Source organism: Medicago truncatula, chromosome 7, assembly GCF_003473485.1.
Source record: "Medicago truncatula cultivar Jemalong A17 chromosome 7, MtrunA17r5.0-ANR, whole genome shotgun sequence".
NCBI lineage: Eukaryota > Viridiplantae > Streptophyta > Magnoliopsida > Fabales > Fabaceae > Medicago > Medicago truncatula.
Window position 1 is genome coordinate 54,538,809 of NC_053048.1, and position 24,522 is coordinate 54,563,330.

At 31.6% G+C, this 24,522-nt stretch overlaps 3 protein-coding genes across 4 annotated transcripts; 2 read left to right on the plus strand and 1 right to left on the minus strand.

The window, feature by feature from the left end:
• The first annotated feature begins 4,029 nt into the window (after positions 1-4,029).
• Positions 4,030-7,622, plus strand: LOC11424480 (uncharacterized). Its single transcript, XM_003626400.4, has 4 exons — positions 4,030-4,509; positions 5,277-5,471; positions 6,615-6,796; positions 7,118-7,622. Exons 1-4 carry the CDS (start codon positions 4,200-4,202, stop codon positions 7,430-7,432), a joined length of 1,002 nt encoding a protein of 333 aa, XP_003626448.1. The 5' UTR covers positions 4,030-4,199; the 3' UTR covers positions 7,433-7,622.
• A 2,338-nt stretch (positions 7,623-9,960) lies between these two features.
• LOC11429807 (GDP-mannose 3,5-epimerase 2) lies at positions 9,961-13,746 on the minus strand. 2 transcript variants are annotated; one of them, XM_024771309.2, is made up of 7 exons: positions 13,620-13,746; positions 12,860-13,273; positions 12,491-12,584; positions 12,261-12,390; positions 11,970-12,102; positions 11,312-11,519; positions 9,961-10,388 (listed from the first exon to the last, which is right to left on the minus strand). In XM_024771309.2, exons 2-7 carry the CDS (start codon positions 13,270-13,272, stop codon positions 10,233-10,235), a joined length of 1,134 nt encoding a protein of 377 aa, XP_024627077.1. In that variant the 5' UTR covers position 13,273; positions 13,620-13,746; the 3' UTR covers positions 9,961-10,232. The 2 variants fall into 2 exon arrangements, with proteins under 2 accessions (XP_024627077.1, XP_013450523.1); XM_013595069.3 differs by lacking the exon at positions 13,620-13,746 and adding an exon at positions 13,493-13,584.
• Positions 13,747-21,397: 7,651 nt separating this feature from the next.
• Positions 21,398-24,310, plus strand: LOC11425681 (light-inducible protein CPRF2). The gene is made up of 6 exons (XM_003626406.4): positions 21,398-21,797; positions 22,186-22,270; positions 22,364-22,559; positions 22,925-23,000; positions 23,116-23,241; positions 23,593-24,310. Exons 1-6 carry the CDS (start codon positions 21,483-21,485, stop codon positions 23,962-23,964), a joined length of 1,170 nt encoding a protein of 389 aa, XP_003626454.1. The 5' UTR covers positions 21,398-21,482; the 3' UTR covers positions 23,965-24,310.
• Positions 24,311-24,522: the final 212 nt, after the last annotated feature.

Genomic DNA, 24,522 nt, shown 5'->3' on the forward strand with positions numbered 1-24,522 from the left:
ACTAAATCTCTTTCTCCATAGAGTTTTGACTTTTGTGATTAAAAGAAGATTGAGGTGAACATAACATTAATTCATGATATTTGGAGATATATTTGTGTGGAAATTTTTTTGTTTCAATGAAGATGATGAACATCTTCATCATAATTCTGGATTTTTTCATTTTTAATAAAAATATATTTACAAAAATAACATTATGTATTTTTTTAATAAAAAAATGAGAAAAAGGATGTATATGTGCTTTTATGAGAGATAAAAGACCTAATCGAAAAAAAAAATAAAGATAACGGACCAAAGTGTTACAAATAAATAAGATAAAGGACCTCTAATGTAATTTTGTCTATAATTTAATAAAAATTAAAAGTATTAAAAGTTACCTTATGATTAAAATTGATTTTTTTTTATTAGAAAAAATTGACTCATTTATGACATTTAATGTTGTCAATGTATATTACATTTTGATTGGTTGATATCATGAAGGGGTAAATATCCTCTAAACAAGAGAGGGTAATCTAGAAAAAAACCTTTTTATTTAATTTTTTAAATTTGTGTTAATTTTATTTGTTAGTAGGCAGAAAAGAAACTTTTAAAATAAATCATTCTGATAAACAATGTATAAAATGCTAGTTGAAGATGATACATTTAAAGAAATAATAAAAATAAAATTTAAATATTTCGTTGGTTTTGAAAATATAAGACAATGGTTCATTTCAAGAATATCTTTTTTCCTTATTAATAAATAAAAATTACATATATTAAAAAAATATAAAATATGTTCATAAAATAAACGGATCCTTTTTTTTTTTTAAGCAAAGGAGATTACCGCGGCTGCTGCAACCCCAAAATATATATATAGAAAAAGGAAAGATACAAAACAAGAAAGAGGGGGGACATAAAACCAAAACCCTCAAGGTTAAGCAATTCTAAAGTTAGGTAAACCTAGCTTATTAGTCACTAAGTCTGCCCTAATATTATCAGGAGGTTGAGAAAAACAAACATGAGAAGCAGTAGATAGACCAATGTTTCCAAGTATGTCAGCACATTTGTTTCCTTCCCTATAAATATGAGTGACAAAGAAATGCATGGAAGAGATGAGATGAATACAATTGGTCCATCTATTATGTAAATGCCAAGGGACCACTTTAGAAGACTTGAAAGCCGAGGAAACTAACATTGAATCAGTTTCTAACCAAAGATACCGCCAATTCATCCTGTGAGCTATCTCAATGGCCAACATAGCACCTATAAGTTCTGAGCACCTATAAACGGATCCTTAATTCAAGCAAGCTTGTTCTTTTTTTCCTATTTGATTCTTAAAAAGAAACAAAAGAAAGCAAATTTGAGTTCAAAGGTTCGTTAAGATTCCGTGAAAGAAAAACATTTCGTTGAAGCAACAAGCATAACACGGCACACTACCTTCATTCACATTTTTATCCCAAGGAGTAGGAAACATATATAACCACAATCTTTTGAATCATTTATCTAATTAACTTATCAAGTTAGGTTATATTTTTCTTTTAACAAAGTTAGGTTATATTTTTTGTCAAAAAAAAAAAAACAAAGTTAGGTTATATTTGTAATGTTTAACATAAATCTACATATATTATATATATAAAAAAAAAAAAAAGCATAACATTATAATATCGTGTCAAAAGAAAACATAACATTATATATTGAATAATTTTCCCCTAAAAAAATATTGAATAATTTCATTATAAAAAACTTACATTTGTCCAAAGCATAGCTCAAAAAACTTACATTTACATAAATTTAAGTTCAATTGATAGAAACATCGCATAATATATGCAGAGATTGAACTCCCACTTATTCATCTTAAATCAGAAAAGGTGAAATTCTTGTTTTAGGCTACATGAAAAATAAAAAAAAATACTTACATTTAAAATATGTGAATGAATGTTTAAAGCCACGTTTTTTTTTTTTTTTGTCAAATAACTTAGTAATTAAAATATCATTTTAAGATGAATAAATGTGAAACCCGAAATTCGAACACCGACCATTGCTATATAATACAATATTCTCACTAACGGAGTTATGTTCATTAAGAACATTTCTATCTCCAACTATTTTGATTTCCATTTCACCTAATATATAAGAATATGTATCCAATTTATTCCAGACAATTTTTTGGTACAATTTGGAATATAATTCTAGAATTTTTAGATATTTTGAAAATGTAAAATCAATAATTTATTTGTTTTTTCATAAATACTTTCTTTCAAATTTGTACAATTGTTACCACATGAATCTACCATTTCTTTGTTTGCAATTACTTTTTAGTTTGTATATGAAGTGATAAATACTAATATAAATTTGTACATAAATAATGTAAAGGGTCTTGTTAACGAGTGTCTCCGGGGCACTCTTTAAGGATTCTAAAAGAAGAAATAATTTTATAAAAAAATCAAAGATTTCAATTTCCGATGTATTGATTACACATTTTTTCATGAGAAGTTACCATTTAAAGTCTTAATGTAAAATATCTTAAATTCAAATTGATACATCATAAAAGATAGGCTTAAACGTACTTTTTACCCCTTAAATTTGTAAAAGTTACAATTTTGGTCCCCTTTTAAAAAAAATGCCAAAAGTGACCCCATGTTTACCCCCTTTTGCAAAACCTCAATTTTGATGTAGTCAAGCCTATGTGTCACGCCACATCAGTTAAAAAATCGCCAGCTATCAATTTTTTTAATTTAAAATAAATGTAAATGCCATAATTGTATTTGTAGAATTAAAATAATAACAAATAAAAAAAAGGAAAGAATTAAAGAGAGAATCGCTCAGTCTTCTTCTCTTCTTCCTCTGTAGCATCAAACCCAAGTAAGAACAACCAAACTCAGAATTTAAAACAAACACAAACCCAATCAAAATTTATAACACTCTTCATTCATAAATTCATCAAAAAAATTCAAAAACAACATATTTACAATTCAATCTCATTTACTTCATCATCTTCAAGAAACCTAATAACAATAGAACAATTGTTTTGAGCTTTGTTGATGGATTTATTTGTATGTTTTGTGTGATGATGATTGATAAGATTAAGATGGAATTTGGGGTTTTTGACTATGGAATATAGAACAATTGAGATGTGAGCAGGAAGAGGAGAAGCTCATGATAAATAACCCTTTTTTGTTTTTCTCGTTCAAACCCAGCAACATCAGATGTGATGCATAAAACATGACAATCTCAAATCCTTCGATGCAAAGGTTTATGAAATGCATTCTTCTTGAAAATTGGTTTTGAAACTCGATTATGCATCCTAAAACGAGAGAAATCACTCGATTATGCATCCTGAAACAGCGACGGAAGAAATGAGTGTTGTTGTTGTTAGTGATAAAGAAAGAAAAGGTTGTTGTTGTTATTGGTTGAGAGATAAAGTAAAGAAAAGGGGAAACTGTTGAAGATGGAGATTAATTTTGATTTTTGGTTTTTAATTGAATGATTTTATGAAAATAAAGAGGTTGAAGATGAAGATGTTTTGCCCCTTTTTCCAGAATTTTAATTCACGTGCTTTTTTTTTTTTTTTAATTTTTTGCTTTTTGATTTATTTAATTTCATCTATATATATGTGGCTTTTTTATTTAATTTTTAATTGAAAAAAACACATGTGGCGTGCTATGTAGGCTTGACCAAGTCAAAATTGACGTTTTGCAAAAGGGGCTAGTCATGGGGTCACTTTTGCCATTTTTTTTAAAAGGGAGTCAAAATTGCAACTTTTGCAAACTTAAAGGATAAAAAATGGATTTAAGCCTAAAAGATATCTAACATAACAATGTTGGTATATCTTACTTATTCATTAAAGAAGTAAATTTCTAACCACTACGTTATTTGACAAAAAAAAAATGTCGATATTTCCAAATATATTAAGTTTATTGATTTTTTTTTTTAAAAGAACATAAAGTTTATAAAATAAAAATTGAAAATATTTTGAGAAAGTAAATAGTGCATTGAATAGAAAACGCGTAATTTAAGTGTATTATACATACGTGTTATTTGGGCATATAGTTTGATTGAAGTTAAGAGAAAGAGACAGAAAAGCGTAGTAAGGGGGAGATCATGAATATTGAATTGAATTGAATTGATTAATACTACTCCTAACTTTCAAGTCTTTGTTCCTCTTTCAAAAAAAAAAAAAGTCTTTGTTCCTTCCCTCCGCAAAGTCGTAACCGTAAACCAAAATGTCAGACGGAGGAGCGTTTCAATTGCAGATACTTGACGGAACTAACCTCAGAGACCTCGATCTATCTTCCACCGTCTTTGATCGTGCGTTCACCGGAGCTCAATTACTCGACATTGCTCATTCACGTGCTTCTCTTTCTCTCTTCGATCTTCCTTTACCTGATCCTCTCAAAACCTCTGCTCTCAACCGCCTCCGTAGCAGTAACTCCGATGCCGATGTTGTCTTTTCCCTTGAGACCGAGTACCAACCTGCTAAAGCCTCTGAAATCCTTAAACTCTACATCGCCGCCATCGCCGATGAACTCAAAGGTTTCTTATCTATTATCTTCTTCTCCTCATCATACATTATTATATTTATACAAAATTTCTTCTATGTAAATATCTAATATCGATCCGTGATTTTGATTTTAATATTTATTTAGTTTCATTGCAATGATTTTTTTATAATTTTCTTCGCTAATTGGCTAATAATCATCCTAGAACGTGTTGATCAAATTTGGACTCAAACATTGTGTAGATAATTTGAATTGGTGGACTTGGATTTGACTTTCGTACGAATAAATATTACTCCACTTGTTAATTTGTAGCTTATTGCCTAAGTGCTTATCATGATAAGGGCTTATATATAAGCAATTTTTATAACATAAGATAAAATAAGTTGAATTGTTTTATAAGTTATAAGCTGTTTTCATATAAGCTGTAAGCTGTTTTCATAAACTCTCTTGGACAACTTGTGAAAATAAGCTAAAAGGAGCTTATGAACTAGTTATAAGCTGTTTTCATAAGTTCCTAAAGAGTCTCATAAATTATGTAAGCTCTAAAGCAATTCAAACAGGCCCATAGTAACTTAAGATGTTTAGGGCTGAATTGACAGAATGTCATTTACTTTAGGGAATAAATTGACGGATTTCATATACTTTATGGACTTTATTATATTTATATAGTTTGGGGACTAAATTAGTGAGAGAGTGATAATTTAGAGACTAAATGGATGGTTTATTCAATAATTATTTCTTCATGTTTTGGAAAGAAGAGGAATCTAATACTGCTTATATTGGATTTGTATTGATCTACAGATAATCCAATTGTAATATCAATCTTGGATGGAAGTACTCTTCGTTTGTTATTTGAGGATGAGGATGATTTTGCAATGTTAGCAGAAAATCTATTCACTGACTTGGATGTTGAAGATAAGGGGAAAATCAGCAAGAGCCAAATTCGAAGTGCTCTTGTTCAGATGGGTGTCGACATGGGAGTTCCTCCTTTCTCAGGTTCACTTTATTTTTGAGTTTGAAGTTTTTTTTTTTTTTTGTCGTTCTGGTTCGTTCTTGTTTCCAACTGAATCGGCAAGCAATAGATACCTTATGTTTGTTTTGTGTGATGCCGTGCAGTGTTGCCTATTCATATCATTATTATTGATAATTTGATATTCTGTTTCTATGATCCTCAAGACTGTGATGTAAAGCATCAAAGTTCACTGATTCCTGTTTCATCTTGATTAATATGTACTTTTTGCCTTTTTGTTTTCTTCAGAGTTGAAAATTTAATCTTTAATCTGATGGATGTAGTTTAGACAAATAAATATCAAAGACTGTTTGGATTGGCTTATTTTTGAGCTTATGCAAATAAATAAGCTTTTATGTATTATTCATAAGCTTGTTAAGGAAGTCTATGAAAAAACAGCTTATGAAGATACAATTTTCATTGGGGTGAGAACTTATGAATTAACATAAAAAATTATTTAACTGCATAAGCTATTTTTCATAACCTCAAAAATAAACCAATCCAAACGGAGTTTGTTTTGTTCATGGAATTTTTTTCTTGTCTTGAACAACTGGTTTCTGCTCTGTTTTCACTCTTTCTTCCTTTAGGAAACTAAAATATTAAATCCTGAAAGCAAAATAAATTATGTTTGATTGTATGATGCCTACCAGTAGTGATTGTTTTGATCTCTCTTTTCATTCCCAACACATCATGGATAAGCCAACTTCCAAATTTTAAATAGAACACCAAAAAGTTGGTCGTTCCTTTGAATTGCCTTGAAATTTCTATAATTGAGATCTGGCTTCTGCTTGTTTTGCTCCCAAAATGAACGAGGCTTTCATATCCTCATAACTCATAAGTGCTATGTTATTAGAAATATGGGTGTAACTTTATGTGTTTTGTGCTGATTGTCCATCATATGTGCTATTGTCTTATTTGCCGTTGTCTATGTTGCAATTGGTTTAATTAACAGTGTTGAGATGCACAAATTTATATCTGTACAAAGGAAACTTTGACTTATATTTTCCATTGTTTGAAACTGGCTGCTATTAGTGCTGTATTGTGAATAGTAGGATTTGTTTAATTTAAAATTACTATGCATGCAATTATCTTGGTCTGATGAAACTGACCTTTTTAACATAAATAAGCAGAATATCCTCAGTTAAATGACTTGTTGAGAAAACATGGAGCGGATGGAGAAGAAGAGCTGGGCCAAGCACAATTTGCACAGCTTCTGCAGTCTGTAATACAAGATCTTGAGGTGGAACTTTCCAAAAAGAATTTTGTTTTCGTCCAGAATATCCAAATCATAAATGGCTTTAAGATAAGACAGGTATTTTTGTAGATTATTTAAAAGATATTATGTTTCAATCCTGTATTGTTTTTTATGTCTATACAACAGCATCTACATTTTGCAAATCATGAATGCTGGACATCTTTTTTGTTTTTAGCTAAAAAACATATCATCATAATTGAAAAACCTAAAACACCTATCAAAGATTGTACCACTTCCTACTTCCAAATAGTTGTTTGAGACGATTTTAGAAGTTAACAAAATAACTTAAATTTATTTGATTGTGATTTCTGTGACATCTTGAGCTCTTCAATCCAACCAACTCTTAATTACTGACTTATGTTGTGGACAATGCTGCAGCTATTGGCCAATGAAAAGGAGTTAAGCAGCTTTGTAGAGAAGGCATTACAGGAAAAAGCCAATGCAAAGGATGGTCTAGAAAGCACTGAAATAATAAGGAGCTTCCTTGAGAGAGATGCTAAGGAGTTGGGTTTACCACTATCTGAAGCTGGCGATGCAGCTGCTCTTTTCTATGATTCTGTTTTTGCTGATGTAGCCAAAGAGAAAGATGGAGTAGAATTAGATAAAGAAGAGCTGGCAAAACTTCTGAAGGATATCTTGGAGAAAATGGCAGAGCAACTTGAGTTGAGTCCAGTATATCAGGAGTTTGCTTGAGGGCTTGGGGATGATAAAATAATGGGCTGCTATTCATGTCTGTAACTTCGTATCGTTACAGGGCATTTGGGATTCGCATCCCACCCAGTGGTGTATATTGTATAATGAATTTTACTTATACATAGTACCTTAATTAAATAGTATGCTTATGGTATTATAATATGAATTACAGCTTGATTTTCTGGATTCAGTTAAAGGACGCAACCAGCCATGTCATCTAGCATGATGAGCGAGTGTACTGTTGATGAGTACTGTCAAACATTCGTACCATCATGTGCTATTGAATGACTACATAATATGAATTAGTTCCTCTTTATTTCTTCTATCCATTACTTAATTTTGGGGTTGGAGGAGTATTGATAATATTTAGACCTCACCTAATGTCACACTATCCATTTTATATTTCTAAAACCATAGTAACGAAGGAAATAGAGAATGAGAAATGGAGAGGATTCTTTCTTACATAATACCATAATTTTTTTAATTAAATAACTTGATTCTTTTTTATCATTTCTCAATTTGTAGCAATGATTTTCCTATTACTATGAATGATAGAGGAATTAAAGCAATAACTCAGATTTGAACAAAGCTCCTCAACTGACAAAAACAAAAACAAAGGCCGGGCTACCTGTGTAATAGCAAACGCAGGTACACAGTTTATAAACTTCAAATGCTTTTAAGAGATTTACTAAAATGAAATAATCAAGTAATAGAAAAATTGAACAAGTAAATTCTAAGATAATAAAAGTATTTGATTTTTTGTACACTTTTTTATTCAATTAAATTTTATCATGTCACTTTTTTATAACACTTCTTAAAATATCTTAGTAGATTTATCATAAAAAATAAATTTCTTAGCAGAAACTGTATACAAAATTTCGGCGAGTTTTAGCATGGGGCAATTGTCAAATTGCCCCATCTTAGATCAATTTTGTTTTATTTGCTATTAGTTGTCCACCCTACATTTTTACATTTCAATTTATAGCCATATTTATTTATAATATATCAATTTTAATTTTAATTTAATGGGGACTAAAATATTTTGAAAGGACAAAAACATGTCACTTTTTATATGAAGTAAAAACAAAATTTGATATATTTATAGGGACAAAAAATTTTAGTCCCCACTAAATTAAAATTAAAGCTACATGCTAAAAAAAAATTAGAGGGACAAAAACATGTCACTTTTTTATAAGAACTAAAAACAAAATTCGTTATATTTATAAGGATCAAAAATATATTTAACCTTAATTAATATTAAAAAGTTTTATGGAAGGAATTAATATTACAAAGTTAGATACAAACTAAATTGATTTCTTTATAAATAATGTTGTAAATATATATTTACGTCATATTTTTTTTAGCCCAGATTTAAACATGTCTATGTTTTCTAAATAATGTAGTAAATATATATTTACGTCATTTTTTTTTAGCCCAGATTTAAACATGTCTACGTTTTCAAATTAAAAAAATTATTGAAAATGAGCTGGACCTATTAGATTTTTAAACGAGAGATTAAAAAATAATGTATCTACAGTTCCCGTGAGCATAGCTCAGTTGGTAGGAACATGCACTATTATGTAGGAGCCGGGGTTCAAACTTCAGACACCTCACTTATTCACCTTGAAAAATCTGAATTCTAGTCAGTAGGCAATCTGACAGAAAAAATCAAAAATAATGTATTTACAAGTAAATTAATTTGAGTCAAATTACAATTGAGTATGACTATAAATTAGAATATAAAATGCAGGGTGTACATGTAACAGCAAATAAAACAAAATTGATCTAAGATGGGGCAATTGCCCCATGCTAAAACTCGCCCAAAATTTCAACTGCCAACTGTTAGTGTATTGTTTTCTCTATAAATAGATTGATTTTGGACTTTAAATTTAGCTTTTAGCTCGATGCCTTGATAAGAAGGCAAACTTCAATGTTTTCTTTCCAACCAGCCATGCCTAAATTTTGGTCTTCGCATTTGCTTCAAAAACTAGCAATGACAACCTCGACAAAATTAAAACGTGACAAGTAGCTGTAAATTGACGTGCTCATTCACTTTTGATGTTAACGACACTTCACAACTTTGGCTGTAGGGTACAAAAACTGTTTGTTTATTTTAATGTGTATTTTCAAAAATGGTGGGACTCATTCCCGAACCCTGCGTATCGGAAGCTTTAGTGCACCATGTTATCCTTTATCTTTGGAGTGGGTAAAGTTCCTCCGGTTATTAGCACACGTTAGTCTATGCTTTATGCTTGCAAATTACAACATGTAATGGCCCAACGTTTGCTTCAGCTAACGTTCACCCTCATAAATAAGCCACGTCCCACTAAAATATCTACAAATATGGACCACTTGTATTCATACCATTCTCAAGTTTGGAGTTTTCTTAAAAAGAAAGACAACGACAAAGCGAAAAACAAAAGGCCATTGTCCTTTAGTTATGAACTTTCCTGCATCAATCATAAAAATAAAATGGCCCTTTTCTGTCCTTATTTGTTTGTCTGTCGTTGATCCCAAGAAATAGTCCATAAAAGGAAGAAAACGACTTTGTACTAAAAGTTTCAATCATTCAGACTTTAAAAAACACAGAATTATAATTTCTACTGCAGTGACACGAACATAAGCACCAAGTACTGCCTCAGACAGGCTACATAAAACAAAATAAGCGCATTACATCTTCCAAAATTAACCTTAAGATAACTTATTAACTATAACCAAAGTTCTCTTCAAAATAGCAATATAAAACCTAACCATTCACTTGAAACATTTAAGAGAACACTAACAGCTATGCTTTAGTTCCTCATTCATTGCCATCTGCAGCCCGAAGTGAACCTAGTTGAACAGGGGCTTGAGTCGATACCACTTTAGACGATCCATAGGATGTTACATCAACACCTCCAGCCTTCTCTTTCTCAAGCTGCTCTTTAATCCAGAAGTATGTAATTCTCAGCCCATCCTATAATATCAGAATTGAGATGCTATGAGAAAAACATGCAATAACATTAATACAAACAAATACAACACAGAATACAGACCCATTAACAGAGGATTTTAAATAAAGGACGCCAATATATATTACACGCACGAATATGCATGTGCACACATTGTGTCTATAGTGTTTGAACGACCCAATTGTTCTGCAATACATGATTGATTCAGTAGAAAGTGTTATCAAATAAGCATAGTGGTATTTGGAAAAATCGTTATTTTCCCTAATCGACAATACTGGTCTATCTACGATGAGGTTAAGAGCATAGGAGGAGTTAGTTTTGACAGATCATGTGGTTGTACGGCCAAGATTAACTCACTAACCTCCTAGCATTCTCACTAAATACATAGTGGGCTATATATTTTTGAGTGTCGTGTACTCCATCTACCAGACCTAACTCGAGTGTCAGCTATGTGTCCAAGCCGAAGTTATGTCTAAGGCGCGTCAAAGGTAAAAATAATAATTTTTAATAAGACATCTGATAAGAAATGTTTGACACATGAATCAGTGTTGGAAATGTGTCTTGACACATTGACACCTTAAGAAGGAAAAGTGTTGGTGCTTCGTAGACTGAGACAAGATCAATATGCACACATTGCATAAGAAGATAAACAAAATTGAAATTTAAACAAGTAAATAAGAAAAAAAAAAAAAAAAAAAAAGGACTTCGATAACGCATCTCAAGAAAATATAACGTCAGGAAGTATATCACATTCCGTTACTCTTTTCTTGAGAGCAATTGATCAAATATGGTATGGTTAATAAGACAAAACAAAAGGGAAATTCATTTTATACATCAACAATAAACTGAACTAACGGAAGTTAGAATCCAAAATCAATTCTATAAAGCAAAAACAGGGAAATTATTATGCAATTAATAACATTAATACCTTCAACTTCATTGTTGGAGCCCAGCCAAGTTTCTCTTTGATAAGTGTATTGTCTGAATTGCGGCCACGAACACCCTCTGGACCAGGAATGTGTTGGATGGGTATGCTTTTGTTCTCAAAGCTAAGAACAATCTCAGCCATCTCATTCATGCTAACCATTTCGTCACTTCCAATATTCACTGGCTCCCGAAAGTCTGATTTAGTCAATCTAAAAGGAAAAGTAGACAACGAACACAATGCTGAGTTTTACCAAGAAATAAGAACTAACCTAAAAACAGATATACAGAAAGCTCACACCAAATTTAGTTTTCTTTGTATACAACCACATAGGGAGGTCTTAAGTTTTGTGAGAGGCATTAAAATCTCTCTTGTTAACATTCAATGTTCATTGAGCTAATAACGTTTATTTTTAAAACCCAAATCTTAAATGATTGGAATTCACAAAGAAGTCTACTTAAGCATCTATAGAATTAACAATTTCAGAATAAATAGAGATTTACAATTATAATTGTGAATAGAAATTATTAATGGCAAATGCTCTACACTGCTCCATTTTCATCATTCATAAAAAGCACAAATGTGATTTAAATTTCAAAAAGAAAAACTACGGAAAAAAAATCATTTAGCTGCAATAGACACGAGATCAGCATGGTCATACCTAAGCACGCCTTCAACACACTCGTCAATGAAGGTGAAGGATCGTGTCTGTAATCCATCTCCCCACATCTCAAATTTATCTGTGGAAGTAAGTGTCTTTCGGCAAAAAGCAGCAGGAGCCTTTTCCCTTCCACCTGTACGACGAACAACAAAGCGACAAACTTCTTAAATGTACGATGAACAACAAAGCAACGAACTTCTTAAATGTAAAAGCATACAAAACATAAATGACGATTACTTTATTGATTTAGATAAGACACCTGCAAAATTTAAAATTCAGCTACGAGCATACCTTTCCATGTACCAAAAGGGCCGTATATGTTATGGAACCGCCCAATGCGGCACTCAATTCCAAAATCTTTGTTATAATGCTTGCATAACTCTTCTGTTGCAAGCTTCTCCAGCCCATATGCATCTTGTGGCTAGAAAAAGTTATAAAATTAAATACATTCATCCTAACCCGAGTGTGCAAATAAATAACCAGCATAACTGAAAATAACAATTCAAAGATCAACAACAAACCTCAGCAGGCCAGGCATCAGCCTCCTTCAAGCTCACATTTGTTTCCAACTGTTTGAATTCAGGGTAGATACAAGCACTAGAGGCATAAAAAAACCTACAAAAAATAAAATAATTTTTGTAACACAGATAAGTAACAAGCCATTGAAATAGACAACTTAATTAAGTGTTCATAGCATAAGTGTTTTCAATATAAGTGCTTATCTATAAGTTTTATTTATAAGTTATCATGTAGAACTTATGAAAATAAGCTAAAATCAACTTAGAGAAATTTGTTGAGCCATATCCGTAAGCTCTCTCAAACAGCATTACAAATGTTAATGTTAGTAAATAAAGTCAAATCAAACAAGCCTTAAATATGAGATAACTAACCTCTTAACACCATTAATCCTAGCAGCTTCAATCATATTGAAGCTAATCATTGTGTTGTTATACATAATGACAGAGTGATTGGATTGGATAAAACCCATCCCACCCATATCAGCAGCAAGATTGAAAACATGATCCACATCCTTAGTAACTTTGAGGCAATTATCCATAACCCTAAGATCAACAAGATGGAACTCATGACAGAACATGTCCTCAGTCATGTGCTCATTCTTCTTCCAATCAGAGGCAATAATGTAATGGCCCTCGGTCTTAAGACGGCGAGCAATGTGGGAGGCAATAAACCCACCAGCACCGGTAATGGAAATTCTTAGCTTTTCTGTTGGCCAATATGGTTCTCTCTCAAGGTTTTGGTATGTGAATGCACCATAGTCGTTGTTTATTCCAGAACTTCCCATTCTGCGCAAATATGAATCAAAACACAAAATTGATGAGAATTAAGCACAGAACAGTGGACATGGGATTGGTCAGTAGTACTATGTCATCATTAGACCAGGATACTGAGTTAAAAAAAAAAAAAAAAACATTGAATTGAATTGAATTTGCAGTTTTTAAGGAAGAACCGGGGAGAGAGAAAAAAATCTGAACCGACACAAATTAGAAGAAAGAAGCACATACATAGATACGACATACCCCACGACAGGAGGAGGGCACATGGGAATTGAACAAGGTAGTTACAAAATAAAAATGCAATAATAAAATAGGGTTGAATAAATAAAATAAGAATGAGAATTGAGAGAGGAACCTGATGAAGAGAGGAGTGAAAGAAGAATTGAGATTTGATTGGGTTTTAGAATAAAATATGACTAGAGGTGTCACGGAGGTATATATATATATATAGAACGGTTTGTTACTCTAATAAAGTGTGAAGAAGGTGTGACCACGGTTGGATCCTTTTCAGCCACACCGCGTTATTTTTTTGTTTCCTTTTTTATTCATTCAATCAAGTATCTAATGAATAATATTATATTCCTTCAAAAAAAAATTATTGATGAATAATAATATATATTGCTAATTAAAATATTTTACAATATGCTATTTTTTGAATTCAAACAAATTAATAATGACATAGATATTAAATTTGCCCACTTAAGGACTACCATGCCATCAAAATTGATCACAATCAGGTGGAGACCAAAACTCATGAAAATTGAAATAGAGAAACCAAAAAGCTTATTTTTAAAATGGGGGATCAATTTTTTTTTAAATTAATTAATGGTATATATATGTAAAAAAATCAGTATATATACAAAATTTAAAGTCGTATTCCACATATAAATACTTGAAGTGTATACAGGGAAGGATCCAAGAATATATTTTCAGCGTGGCTAAACAAGTATCGACCAAAATAGTGACTGTTTTTTAATATTTTATACACTAACGACTGCAATGTCGTCATTATTTCAGAAACTAAATATATTAACGACCAATTTTTTTGTATTTTATAATTTAGCAACTGAATAATCAGTCATTATTTCAATCGTTAAACTTATTAGCTATCGATTTTTATACTTTAAAGACTGAAAAAAAACTATAGTTTGGTCTGAAGAACGTATTGAACAAATAGATTTTGTGATGTCACGTTAAAATAGTTTGTTTAATGACGGAAGAAAACAAAGCACGAAAGTGGGAAGAAAGTAGTGTTGTGATCGTACTTCTGTACCCTTTTTCAATTTCATTTCATTCACCACCTTCTCATTTTCGGATGCATGTCCTTCCATTGTGTGCACTTTACATTATTTACTTTGTTCGTTTTCGTATCAAGGATGTATATTGGTAGGCTTACTTGCACCGAGGAAAGATGCGCTCTGTCATGGCATATTCCTCTTCTTCATTTTGGACTGTAATAGGTCAATTATTTTCAATGATTGTTCGTTCCCCCTTAATATACTCAAATCTTTCAAAATCTATTATCAAACTGTGATTCCCCTAAAATGTTGCATTTTACAGTCATAAAATTTTATCTTTGACTGGCCCCAACAAAGATTAAAACTTAAGAGTATGTGGCTTAAATTTTGATACACGTTTTTTTAAGACTCTGTAGCCCGTTCGGACTATGGGCCACCGGGTTAGCCCGCTTAAACTAAAAAAAATAAACAGTGTGCCAGCCATGGTGTCACCCAATTAGTGACACAAAATTCATGAAGAATATAGGAAGAGTATGAGAGGCACGAAGAAGCATAAGGACCTAGTGGTATAAATTGTTTGAGAGCCACAAGAGGATGATGTGGGTTTGAATCCCATCAAAAATATTTTTTAAATTTAATTTGTAAAAGTAGACGATAAATATGTAAAAAGAAGATGTGGAAGTGCTGAATCCGGAACCTTTAGAAATTTATGGTACCCTTTTTCACCACAGCAATGGAATTCTTATTTGATATAATACATCTAATATAGTATATAACGAAAACTTGGGGGATGTCATGGCCCCAGCCTGTCCCTGAAGAGATCCGCCACTGAGCACAAGGTTGTGCATACACCATGATGATGAGTATTCTTTTTTCAGACATAAATCTAAGAGTAGGAGAATATGGAAAGTTTCATTGGTCCAAAACTTAATATATAAGTAGAAAATTTTAAATTGCAAGTCATGAATCAAATTGAATGGTGATAATGAGGTTTGCAATTGAGATCTGAGTGAGAAATTGGAGTTAGGAAAACAAGGAATTCAAAAATGAACAAACGTGGTGATTGTATGAGATTAAATGGCGATGAAATCGAATGCAGGCCTGCTGCATACTTCTTCCTTGGAAGGGTCAAATGGTTTAATAGATTTGAGTATGAAAATGAAGGTGGTGTTTTGTAATTGAAGTTGCCCGGAAACCATCATTGAGTTTTGTTGATTTTAATTGTTAGAGAAAGCGGGGTTTGTTGATGTGGTGAATATTTGGACTTATACATCTTCCAAAAACGGCAATTGAAGGATGCTAATTGATTGAAATTGGTATAAAAGTGTTGTTTGTTAAGGTAGATAGCACTGCTGCAAAGATGAATTCAAGAGAGGAATAAGATGCAAATGGAAATCTTGAATGGTAAAGTTAATAGAACATGAAACAAAAGAGATGAAGAAAAGTATAGACAAGAAATTTTTTTGAAGTTTTCTGAAAACAAATATCAAATCCAAAATGTTTTTATAAGTTTTCCAGAATAAAAAGTTGAAAAATGTGAAAAAACTAAAAATGATTTTAGTACATATACGAGGGTAAAATTGACATCATATAAATAATACATGGGTGAAGAAATATTGAGAATTGTTGTTGACACATTTGGTTTAGCTGAGAAACACGAGTAATTTACCTAAATGCCTCTCGGCAGTTAACTGCCGAAGTTTTAGAAAACCGGCTAACTATCGAGGATTTCCTCGACAGTAAACTGCTGAAGCGTCCTGAAGCCAAAACAGAGACAGTAGCTTCATTTCCTGAACCTGTAATGTGTTTCAAACACAAAACACAACATATGTACCTGTTTTTTTTTATGCATAACGGTTCAAATGGCAAAACAAATATTGACGCAAATGCACAACTTAATTAAACCAACATTTTTATATACCGTTAAACAAAGTAAAATATCCCATGAAATTAAAAGTAATGTCATCAAAATATAAATATACAAATCAATGTCATCAAAATACCAAAACTAAAAAACAAACTACTACTATTGGTCCTGGTCCTGCTGATGCTGCTGGTGCCTCCTCCTCGGCCTCTGGCCTCGCCTCCTGGTCAAGACAGGCGCGATCTGCTCCCTAAGATGGCTCATGGCCTAAAACCACTGTTGAGGGGTCATGCTCGTGACCTCCTCCTGGCCTAACTGCTCATCAGCGTAGGCAACAGCGCCACTAACCATGTCATAGGTGTCAGGCGAGCTTCTCGCCTCATACCGCTCCCACTGCTGTGCAATGATCTGCTCTTCATTTGCTGGCCTCGGAAGATCTCCTGGAATAGGTGGCAAAATCTGAGGGTGAGACACCCTAGTGTACCATAACACATAGTCATCCGCCATCCGCCATGTCTGCTTTCCTGCCTGCTCACCCCAATCGGCCGCCTTAAACGTGTAAGTGCGGAAGTCGAAGAATGCCTGCACAATCTGAGGCGGTGACAGCTCTACAACATCGGTCAGATGATAAAAAGGCCCCTTACATATACATCATAACTTTGTTTAGCTCTGATTTTATTAGGTCTTCTTTTCGTTTTCCCCCCGCTTTTTACTACCAAAAAAGAACAAAAAAAAATGAGCATGCCACATGATCCTAAATTCGTCTCACATGATTTCTTATAAAATTCCTAATTTCTTGAATAATAAAAAAATTCCTAATTTCTTGGATAATAAATATGGCCAACATATTTAATATTAGTGAGACACATTATTAAAAACAAATGGCCCAAAAAATATCACAAATTTATTCGATGATAATTGTTTTGGCACATTATTACGAAAAAGTAAAAAAATTATAGGGAGGGTGTATACAGAAATTTGTATATAAGGGGATATATATAGCAAATTGAATTTTCGTTAATCCATGAGTAGGATCTATGTACACACATAGACCTATGTATGGATCCATACATAATTATAATTGGAAAAGAATCGATAGAAAAAGAATCGGAATTAATCGATATATTTATCGAAACGAAAGACGAAATAGAAATGATGGCTCAACTAAACACTTTTGGGGACTTGCTTAAGAATAAATATAAATAACCAGGAATGTTTGGTATTTTTTTGGAGATGATTAGTTTTTCGGGAAATTTCCAAACGAACAATTTCAACGAAATCTTTCAATTTCTTATTTTACTATCTTCAACTCTATGTATTCCTCTATCCGTAGAGTACATTGAATGTACATAAATGGCTATAACAGAGTTTCTGTTATTCATATTAGGAGGAATGTTTTTATGCACCGCTAATGATTTAATAACTATCTTTGTATAAAAGGGCCATAAACATTAATAGGCTTCAGAGCAGCCTTTCAACATGGGTTCTATTTTTATGGTTAATGTTTTTCTTCTTTAATTAATTTATTTTATCAGCATGATAGAGTCTGTCTTCAATAAAAACGTAATATAACTTTTTTCAAGAAGTTATACCCCACACTCTTACGTTATAACTTGACTCCAACATTAGACACAAACTATCAAATTTACCCTTTATATAAAATAAACATAGTTGCCCTTTCTCACTTGTTCACCTCACTTCTCTATAAAATATATATATATATATATATATATATATATATATATATATATATATGTTCGCCTCGAAGCCAACAAACAGTAAGTCATTTATCAGAATCATTGATTGAGATTTGATATTTTCTGGGTTTACCAAGGTGTTAAGGGTAAGTGGTTTACCGGAATCGTTCACCGAATCTTGGTTTGCATTACCAAAATTGATCTCCGAATCATTGATTTCTATAAAACGAATTCAAAGTGTTCCGGTTGATTTTCCAGAAAATGCATGCAAAATGTTCCGGTTGATTCTTTCCGGAATCGTTTTGTGAAGAGTTCTGGTTCAGTCACTTTTTTTTTTTTTTTTTAAGTTATTACTCCACTACTAGAAAAAATAAAATTAGCGAGGGAAATTAGTGACGGAAAAAATGAAATTCCTCACAAATTCTTTGGTCGCAAAATTTAGTGACGGAATTAGAGAGGGATTTCATGTTTTCCCTCACTAAATATCCCTCACTAATTTTTGTTTTTTTAGCAGTGCTCTTATTTTTTTTTACTCAAACTTTTTAATAAAAGAAATTTGCCCTTTTTATGACATTGTTAATGTAAGCGACATTTGCTAGTTAAACCAAATTTGTGATTTTTTTTTAATATAGAAGTCACATAAAGATGAAAGAAGTGGACTTTTTACATGAATTTTCTACCGGTTGCCGTGATTATAGGCTATGAATGATGTGACATGGTCTTATTAAGATGAACAACCTGTATTTGTTGCCTATGGTTATGCAGTTAGTACTTCTGTACTTCTTCATGTCAACTCTTGTTTGAGTGAGGATTTATTAAAACAAGTTGCAGCGAATGAAGTGTTGAAAAAAGACAAGTTGTTATGGAATGAAATAGCCTCTCAATAAGTTTTGAGTGTGAGTGAGCCTGAGTTAGGAATGAAATATTACGGAAGTTGGATTTTTTGAAAAAAGAAAAGAAAAGAAATACAGTGAAACACCAACATATCATGTTTTTGGTTTACTACTTTCAAAATTGAAATCATTTAGTTTCTCATAACTCATGCACCAGAAATGATTTTTTACATTCCGGAAATATAATCATGAGTATTCAAAATAATTTTGAAAGCGTAAATATGCGTGTTCTGAAAAAATTTCAAAAACTTTTTATAGTGAAACAAAAAATACATAGAAGAACATTAAGTGGGGGTGAACTCATAATGAATTGGGAAATGTTAAAAGTGAGGTTGAAAAATAAAGGTGCACTTTTCCCCCTCTAACTTTCAAAAACTTGCAATTTTGGCCCCCTAAGTACCAAAACCACAATTCAGCCCCTTTGCAACTTTGGTCCTTTTGACCAAGTCAACGCTGATTTGGCATGCCACATGTGTATTTTTTAATTTTCTTTTTTTTTAAAAGTCACATAATCATTTATTAAATTAAAAAAATAAAAAAAATCAAAAATTGAAGAATTTTTTTTAATTTTATTTTCTATTGATTTTTTTATTTTCTTTTTTTTAAAAGCCACATAATCATTTATTAAATTAGAAAAATGAAAAAAGAAATTGAAAAATAAAAAAAAATCAGAAATTGAAGAACTTTTTTAATTTTCTTTTCTATTTTTTTTAATTTATGATTTTTAATTTTTCAATTTCTTTTTTCATTTATCTAATTATCAGAAATTAAAAAAATAGATAAAAAATATAAAAAAAAATCTGATTTAAAAAAAATTCTTCAATTTCTGATTTTTTTTTAATTTTTAAATTTCTTTTTTAATTTTTTTAATTTAATAAATGATTATGTGGCTTTTAAAAAATCAGAAATTAAAAAAAAAGTAGAAAAGAAAATTATAAAAAATTCTTCAATTTCTGATTTTTTTAAAAATTTTTAATTTAATAAATGATTATGTGGCTTTTAAAAAATCAGAAATTAAAAAAAAAAGTAGAAAAGAAAATTAAAAAAAATTCTTCAATTTCTGATTTTTTTTTTTCATTTTTTTAATTTAATAAATGATTATGTGGCTTTTAAAAAATACACATGTGGCATGCCATATCAGCGTTGACTAGGTCAAAATTGGTCAAAAGGACCAAAGTTGCAATGGGGCTAAATCTTAGGGGGGCTAAATTGTGGTTTTGATACTTAGGGGGCTAAAATTGCAAGTTTTTGAAAGTTAGAGGGGGAAAAGTGCACTTTAGCCAAAGATTTAATAGCAAAAGAGGTAAAGTTGGATATTTTGTAAAGATTTGTAGGGGTGAAAGTACATCCGTTAGAGTATAGGATAAAATTTCTTTTTATTCAATTCAGACTAACTCTTCAACTTGTTGGACTATACATTTACAAATAAAAACATAATATAACTTTTTTTTTTCTTATTTTTTTAAAGTACTAATTGCATTTTTTGACTCATACTTGTGCTATAAAATAGCATATTTCTAACAACAAACATTATAAACAGGTTTTCCACTTTTCAAATAATTGCGCTTTTTTTCTTCTACGAGACTATATTTAAGAGTCGGACGTCCAATTTCACAAGGACGGTCTTATCGACCATAAAAATCCGCTAAAATAAATATATTAAATAATACCTCATCCGTTTCAAAATACATGTCGCAGTCAACTACTACACACATGTTAATACATAATTTTGATTATTAATATTTTTTATTATATATAATAAAAATTTAAAAATATTCATCAAGACAAATCGAACAAGATCTTAAATGCTAACATTTGTATTTATATATTAGTTAAAAAAATATGATCAAAGTAAGCTAGGTAAATAATGCATAATGTAAAATTGCGACATATATTTTAAAACGGATGGAGTACGGTATAATTTGGAAAAACTTTTATGTTTTTTAAGGGCTAATTTGGAAAAACTTTATAGATTTGATTCCAAGAATAGGAAGAAAAAAAAAACTACAAATTGGTTTTATGAAAGCGATGGATCCTACCCGACAACAAGTTGGTTTGAAAAAGTAGGGAAAATTATGGATAAGGATGAGTATGATAAAGAGAAGAAAAGACCAACCAAAAGAGGATGAGGCTGCCATGTCATTCCATGTCACAATTACAATTTATTTAACAATAAAATAAAACCAATAAGCATCTATGTGGTAATGATAAAGTTAAGAAGAAATAAATATCATAAATATTATCTTTTTTTAACACTTTTGTCATTATTTGAAATAAATGTCATAAATATTATCTTTTTTAACACCGTTTAGCTAAATTTTAATCGATAAAAAAGATAAGTATTACATATTATATACAGGGATCAAATTCAAACATGGATTTAAAATAGATATGACAATATAAAATCTCCATATTTAATGATTACTTTAAATACCGAAGAATAAAGCTAACAATATATTAGCAGTGTCTTGGCCAGAAAAGAATAGCAGCATATATATAACATAGGTGAGAAAGAAAGAGAAGAAAATGGAAAGAGTGTTATCAATTGCTGAAATAACGGAGCAATATTGGTTGACCTCGAAAGCGTGCAAGGGAGGAGACACAAAGATGAATCGGAGTGATTCAGAATGGGCTTTCCAAAAGTTTTTACGTGAACAAGAAGCTGCTGAAGAAGCAGAAGCTGCTACTGCAAAGCCTTCTTCATCATCAACTTCAACTTCAACTTCTTCTTCCACCGTTGATGTCAATCTCAAAATCAATAATAGTATTGATTCAGAGGATTATCAGGCTCTTCTCAAGACCAAGCTTGATCTTGCTTGCGCCGCCGTCGCTAAGTCGAGGGTATATATCTTTCTCTTTTTTAATATATATATATATATACTTTTGACAAAACCATGCATATTTTTTTTGTTGGTATGATTTTGCCTGATACAATTTAATTTCCTATATATTTTCTGTTTGTGGCAATTTGCTTTCATGGGTGGAAAAGACTAACGTGTATGTTTGGATATTCGGTCAAAATCATTGTATTGTTGAATTAGACATCATCCAATGGCATGATTCATTCATTCCACTAGGTTTTCATGTAAGCTTAATAGCAAAAAATTACTCGTCCAAACAATTGTCAAGTCAATCAATTTAAGGAGTGCTTGTTAGTTGTTACTCTGATCAGTTGTGATTTACTATGAAATGAAATACTAATGTTTTCTTTTACTACTCATGGCAACAGGGATCTTTGGTCAAATCTCAGGATCCTGATAATGGATCACAGCCATCTTATCCTTATGAACTTGGACCTCTGGCTACATTGAAAGGTTTGTTTTTTGGTATACACATTTGTATGTGTTTATTAAGTTCATGTCTGCATATGTAAAAACATATGTCTTTTGTATTTGATTCCTATGTAGAATGTGGCCCTTCTGGAAATGATCCATCTAAATTACAAAATAAAGATATCAAAGTTGCTGTTGGGGTTCCTTGCATGCCAAAGAAACCAGCTGTTACAATCAAGTCAACAACAAGTGGATCATCAGACGATGAGGAAGGTGATGGAGAGATTAATATGAATGGAGACAACCCTACTGATGCAAAACGAGTAAGAAGGTAATTGATGTGTTTTGCACAGGAAATCTTCTGGTCTAATTAGTCGATTGTATAATTAAGGTCTGTTTAGATTGACATTGACTTATTTGAGTTTATGTACTAACAAAAACACTTGTGAAATTATTTGAGGGAGATCGTGGAAACAACACATGCCTGTAAGCTGTTTTCAGCTTATTCCCATGAAATCTCTATGATAGTTACAAAAACAACTTATAGCTTATGTAAAAACAGTTGAATTTTATTTTATCCTTAATTATAGAAATAGCTTATACATAAACACTTGTATAATAAGTGTTTATGCTATAAGCCCTTGATTAAGTATTTTACACAAACAGTACCTAATGCCTAATGACATTGCCTTTCAGGATGCTCTCTAATAGGGAATCAGCTAGACGCTCAAGACGAAGAAAGCAAGCTCATTTAACTGAGCTTGAAACACAGGTCAGCATGCATGTTTTTTTAGATCCATTTCTTCTGCATTTTCTTCTCTGATCTCTATGTCCATCTTAATTAGTCGTTCAAATCTGATATCTGATATATTATTCTATCTTATTAGGTTTCTGAATTAAGAGGTGAAAATTCTTCATTGTTAAAGCGTTTAACAGATGTGACCCAAAAATTCAACAATTCTGCTGTTGACAACAGAATATTAAAAGCTGATGTTGAAACATTAAGAGCGAAGGTAAGTCCTTGATTTAACTACTTTACTAGTAAAACTGGTTATAGAAGCCTACTACTTGGATCAAAATTCTCTGCAATTTGAATGCCTTGAGTTTACGCAGTCAGCACATTGGTGACTACTTAGATTAAGATCGGATGCTTGAGATTCAACCTCGGTGCTTTGGATTTTCAAGAAGAATCAGAATCTTCTTATTTTGTGAAATGTCCGATCTGAATCCAGTAGTAGCCATTGCACTGATTGCGTGAATCCAGCGATATTCCAACTAGAAGGAATCCATTTCCAATTGATTTATGTGTATTTGCAATGATCTGACATGCTCATTTATTCCCTTTATATTGTTCTCATTTTAAGGTGAAGATGGCTGAAGAGACAGTTAAAAGATTTACTGGATCGAACCCGGTGTTTAATGCAATGTCTGAGGTATCATCAATGGGAATGTCATTATTTGATGGAAGTCCTTCTGAATCATCAGCTGATGCATCTGTGCCTGTGCAAGAAGATCCAAATAATCACTTTTTTCAACCCTTACCTAATCATCTTATGTCCAGTCATGATATGAGAGGAGCCAATAATAGATCGGGAAGCATTATTTCTTCAGCTGAAAGTGGGCAGAACACCCCAGCAGGTGGGAACAAGATAGGACGAACAAATTCCCTGCCACGGGTGGCTAGCTTGGAACATCTTCAGAGTCGAATTCGTGGTGGTGCCGAAGAAGACAAGTGATAGAATAATTTGATTACATAATGTTTTCATGAACACATTGTTTTGAGACAATACTTTTCTTTCCTATTTGAAAGTTAAGGCCTATTCTTGTTGACTTTTGAGCTAGTCTAATTTTTTTAACTGGGGAAATTCCTAGAGTTAGGAATTAGGATAGCCAATAGGCCTTGAGAGAAACAAATTCTCCCAGAAGCATGTTTGGAGCATATATTGTTGACTTTGTAAATTGTTTTTATGTTTCTTGATTAATCTTGATTGAGAATGTTTAATTAATCCATGACTGATGTGTAACTTAGATTAATTAGATATGATGGTGACAAATGAAATGAGTATTTATGTACTCACTAAATCCAAATTGGATATTGTGTGCTTCATTTATATTTACTTCTTGTCACGCTTAGTCGCATTGCAGTGCATTGTGCATACAGCCATATGGGATGCATTCAAGTCTCAAATACTTTAACTAGTCACTTATCTGTTTGGAGTAAGGATCATCTGGGATTGTCATCAGGATAGAGACCATAACAATGAATCTTTATGATTCAAAATTTGATATAAAAT

Bases quoted from the DNA above. Each gene is read 5' to 3' on its own strand.
- LOC11424480 (XM_003626400.4), top strand. From the start codon at position 4,200: ATGTCAGACGGAGGAGCGTTTCAATTGCAGATACTTGACGGAACTAAC. The intron at 5,472-6,614 runs GTTCACTTTATT...ATAAATAAGCAG, and splicing joins GGGAGTTCCTCCTTTCTCAG to AATATCCTCAGTTAAATGAC. The intron at 6,797-7,117 runs GTATTTTTGTAG...ACAATGCTGCAG, and splicing joins ATGGCTTTAAGATAAGACAG to CTATTGGCCAATGAAAAGGA.
- LOC11429807 (XM_013595069.3), bottom strand. From the start codon at position 13,530: ATGTGCCCTCCTCCTGTCGTGGGGTATGTCGTATCTAT. The intron at 12,391-12,490 runs GTTTGTTGTTGA...AACTTTTTCTAG, and splicing joins CTGATGCCTGGCCTGCTGAG to CCACAAGATGCATATGGGCT. The intron at 11,520-11,969 runs GTATGACCATGC...TTTTCCTTTTAG, and splicing joins TGTGTTGAAGGCGTGCTTAG to ATTGACTAAATCAGACTTTC.
- LOC11425681 (XM_003626406.4), top strand. From the start codon at position 21,483: ATGGAAAGAGTGTTATCAATTGCTGAAATAACGGAGCAATATTGGTTG. The intron at 21,798-22,185 runs GTATATATCTTT...TCATGGCAACAG, and splicing joins CCGCCGTCGCTAAGTCGAGG to GGATCTTTGGTCAAATCTCA. The intron at 23,242-23,592 runs GTAAGTCCTTGA...TCTCATTTTAAG, and splicing joins TTGAAACATTAAGAGCGAAG to GTGAAGATGGCTGAAGAGAC.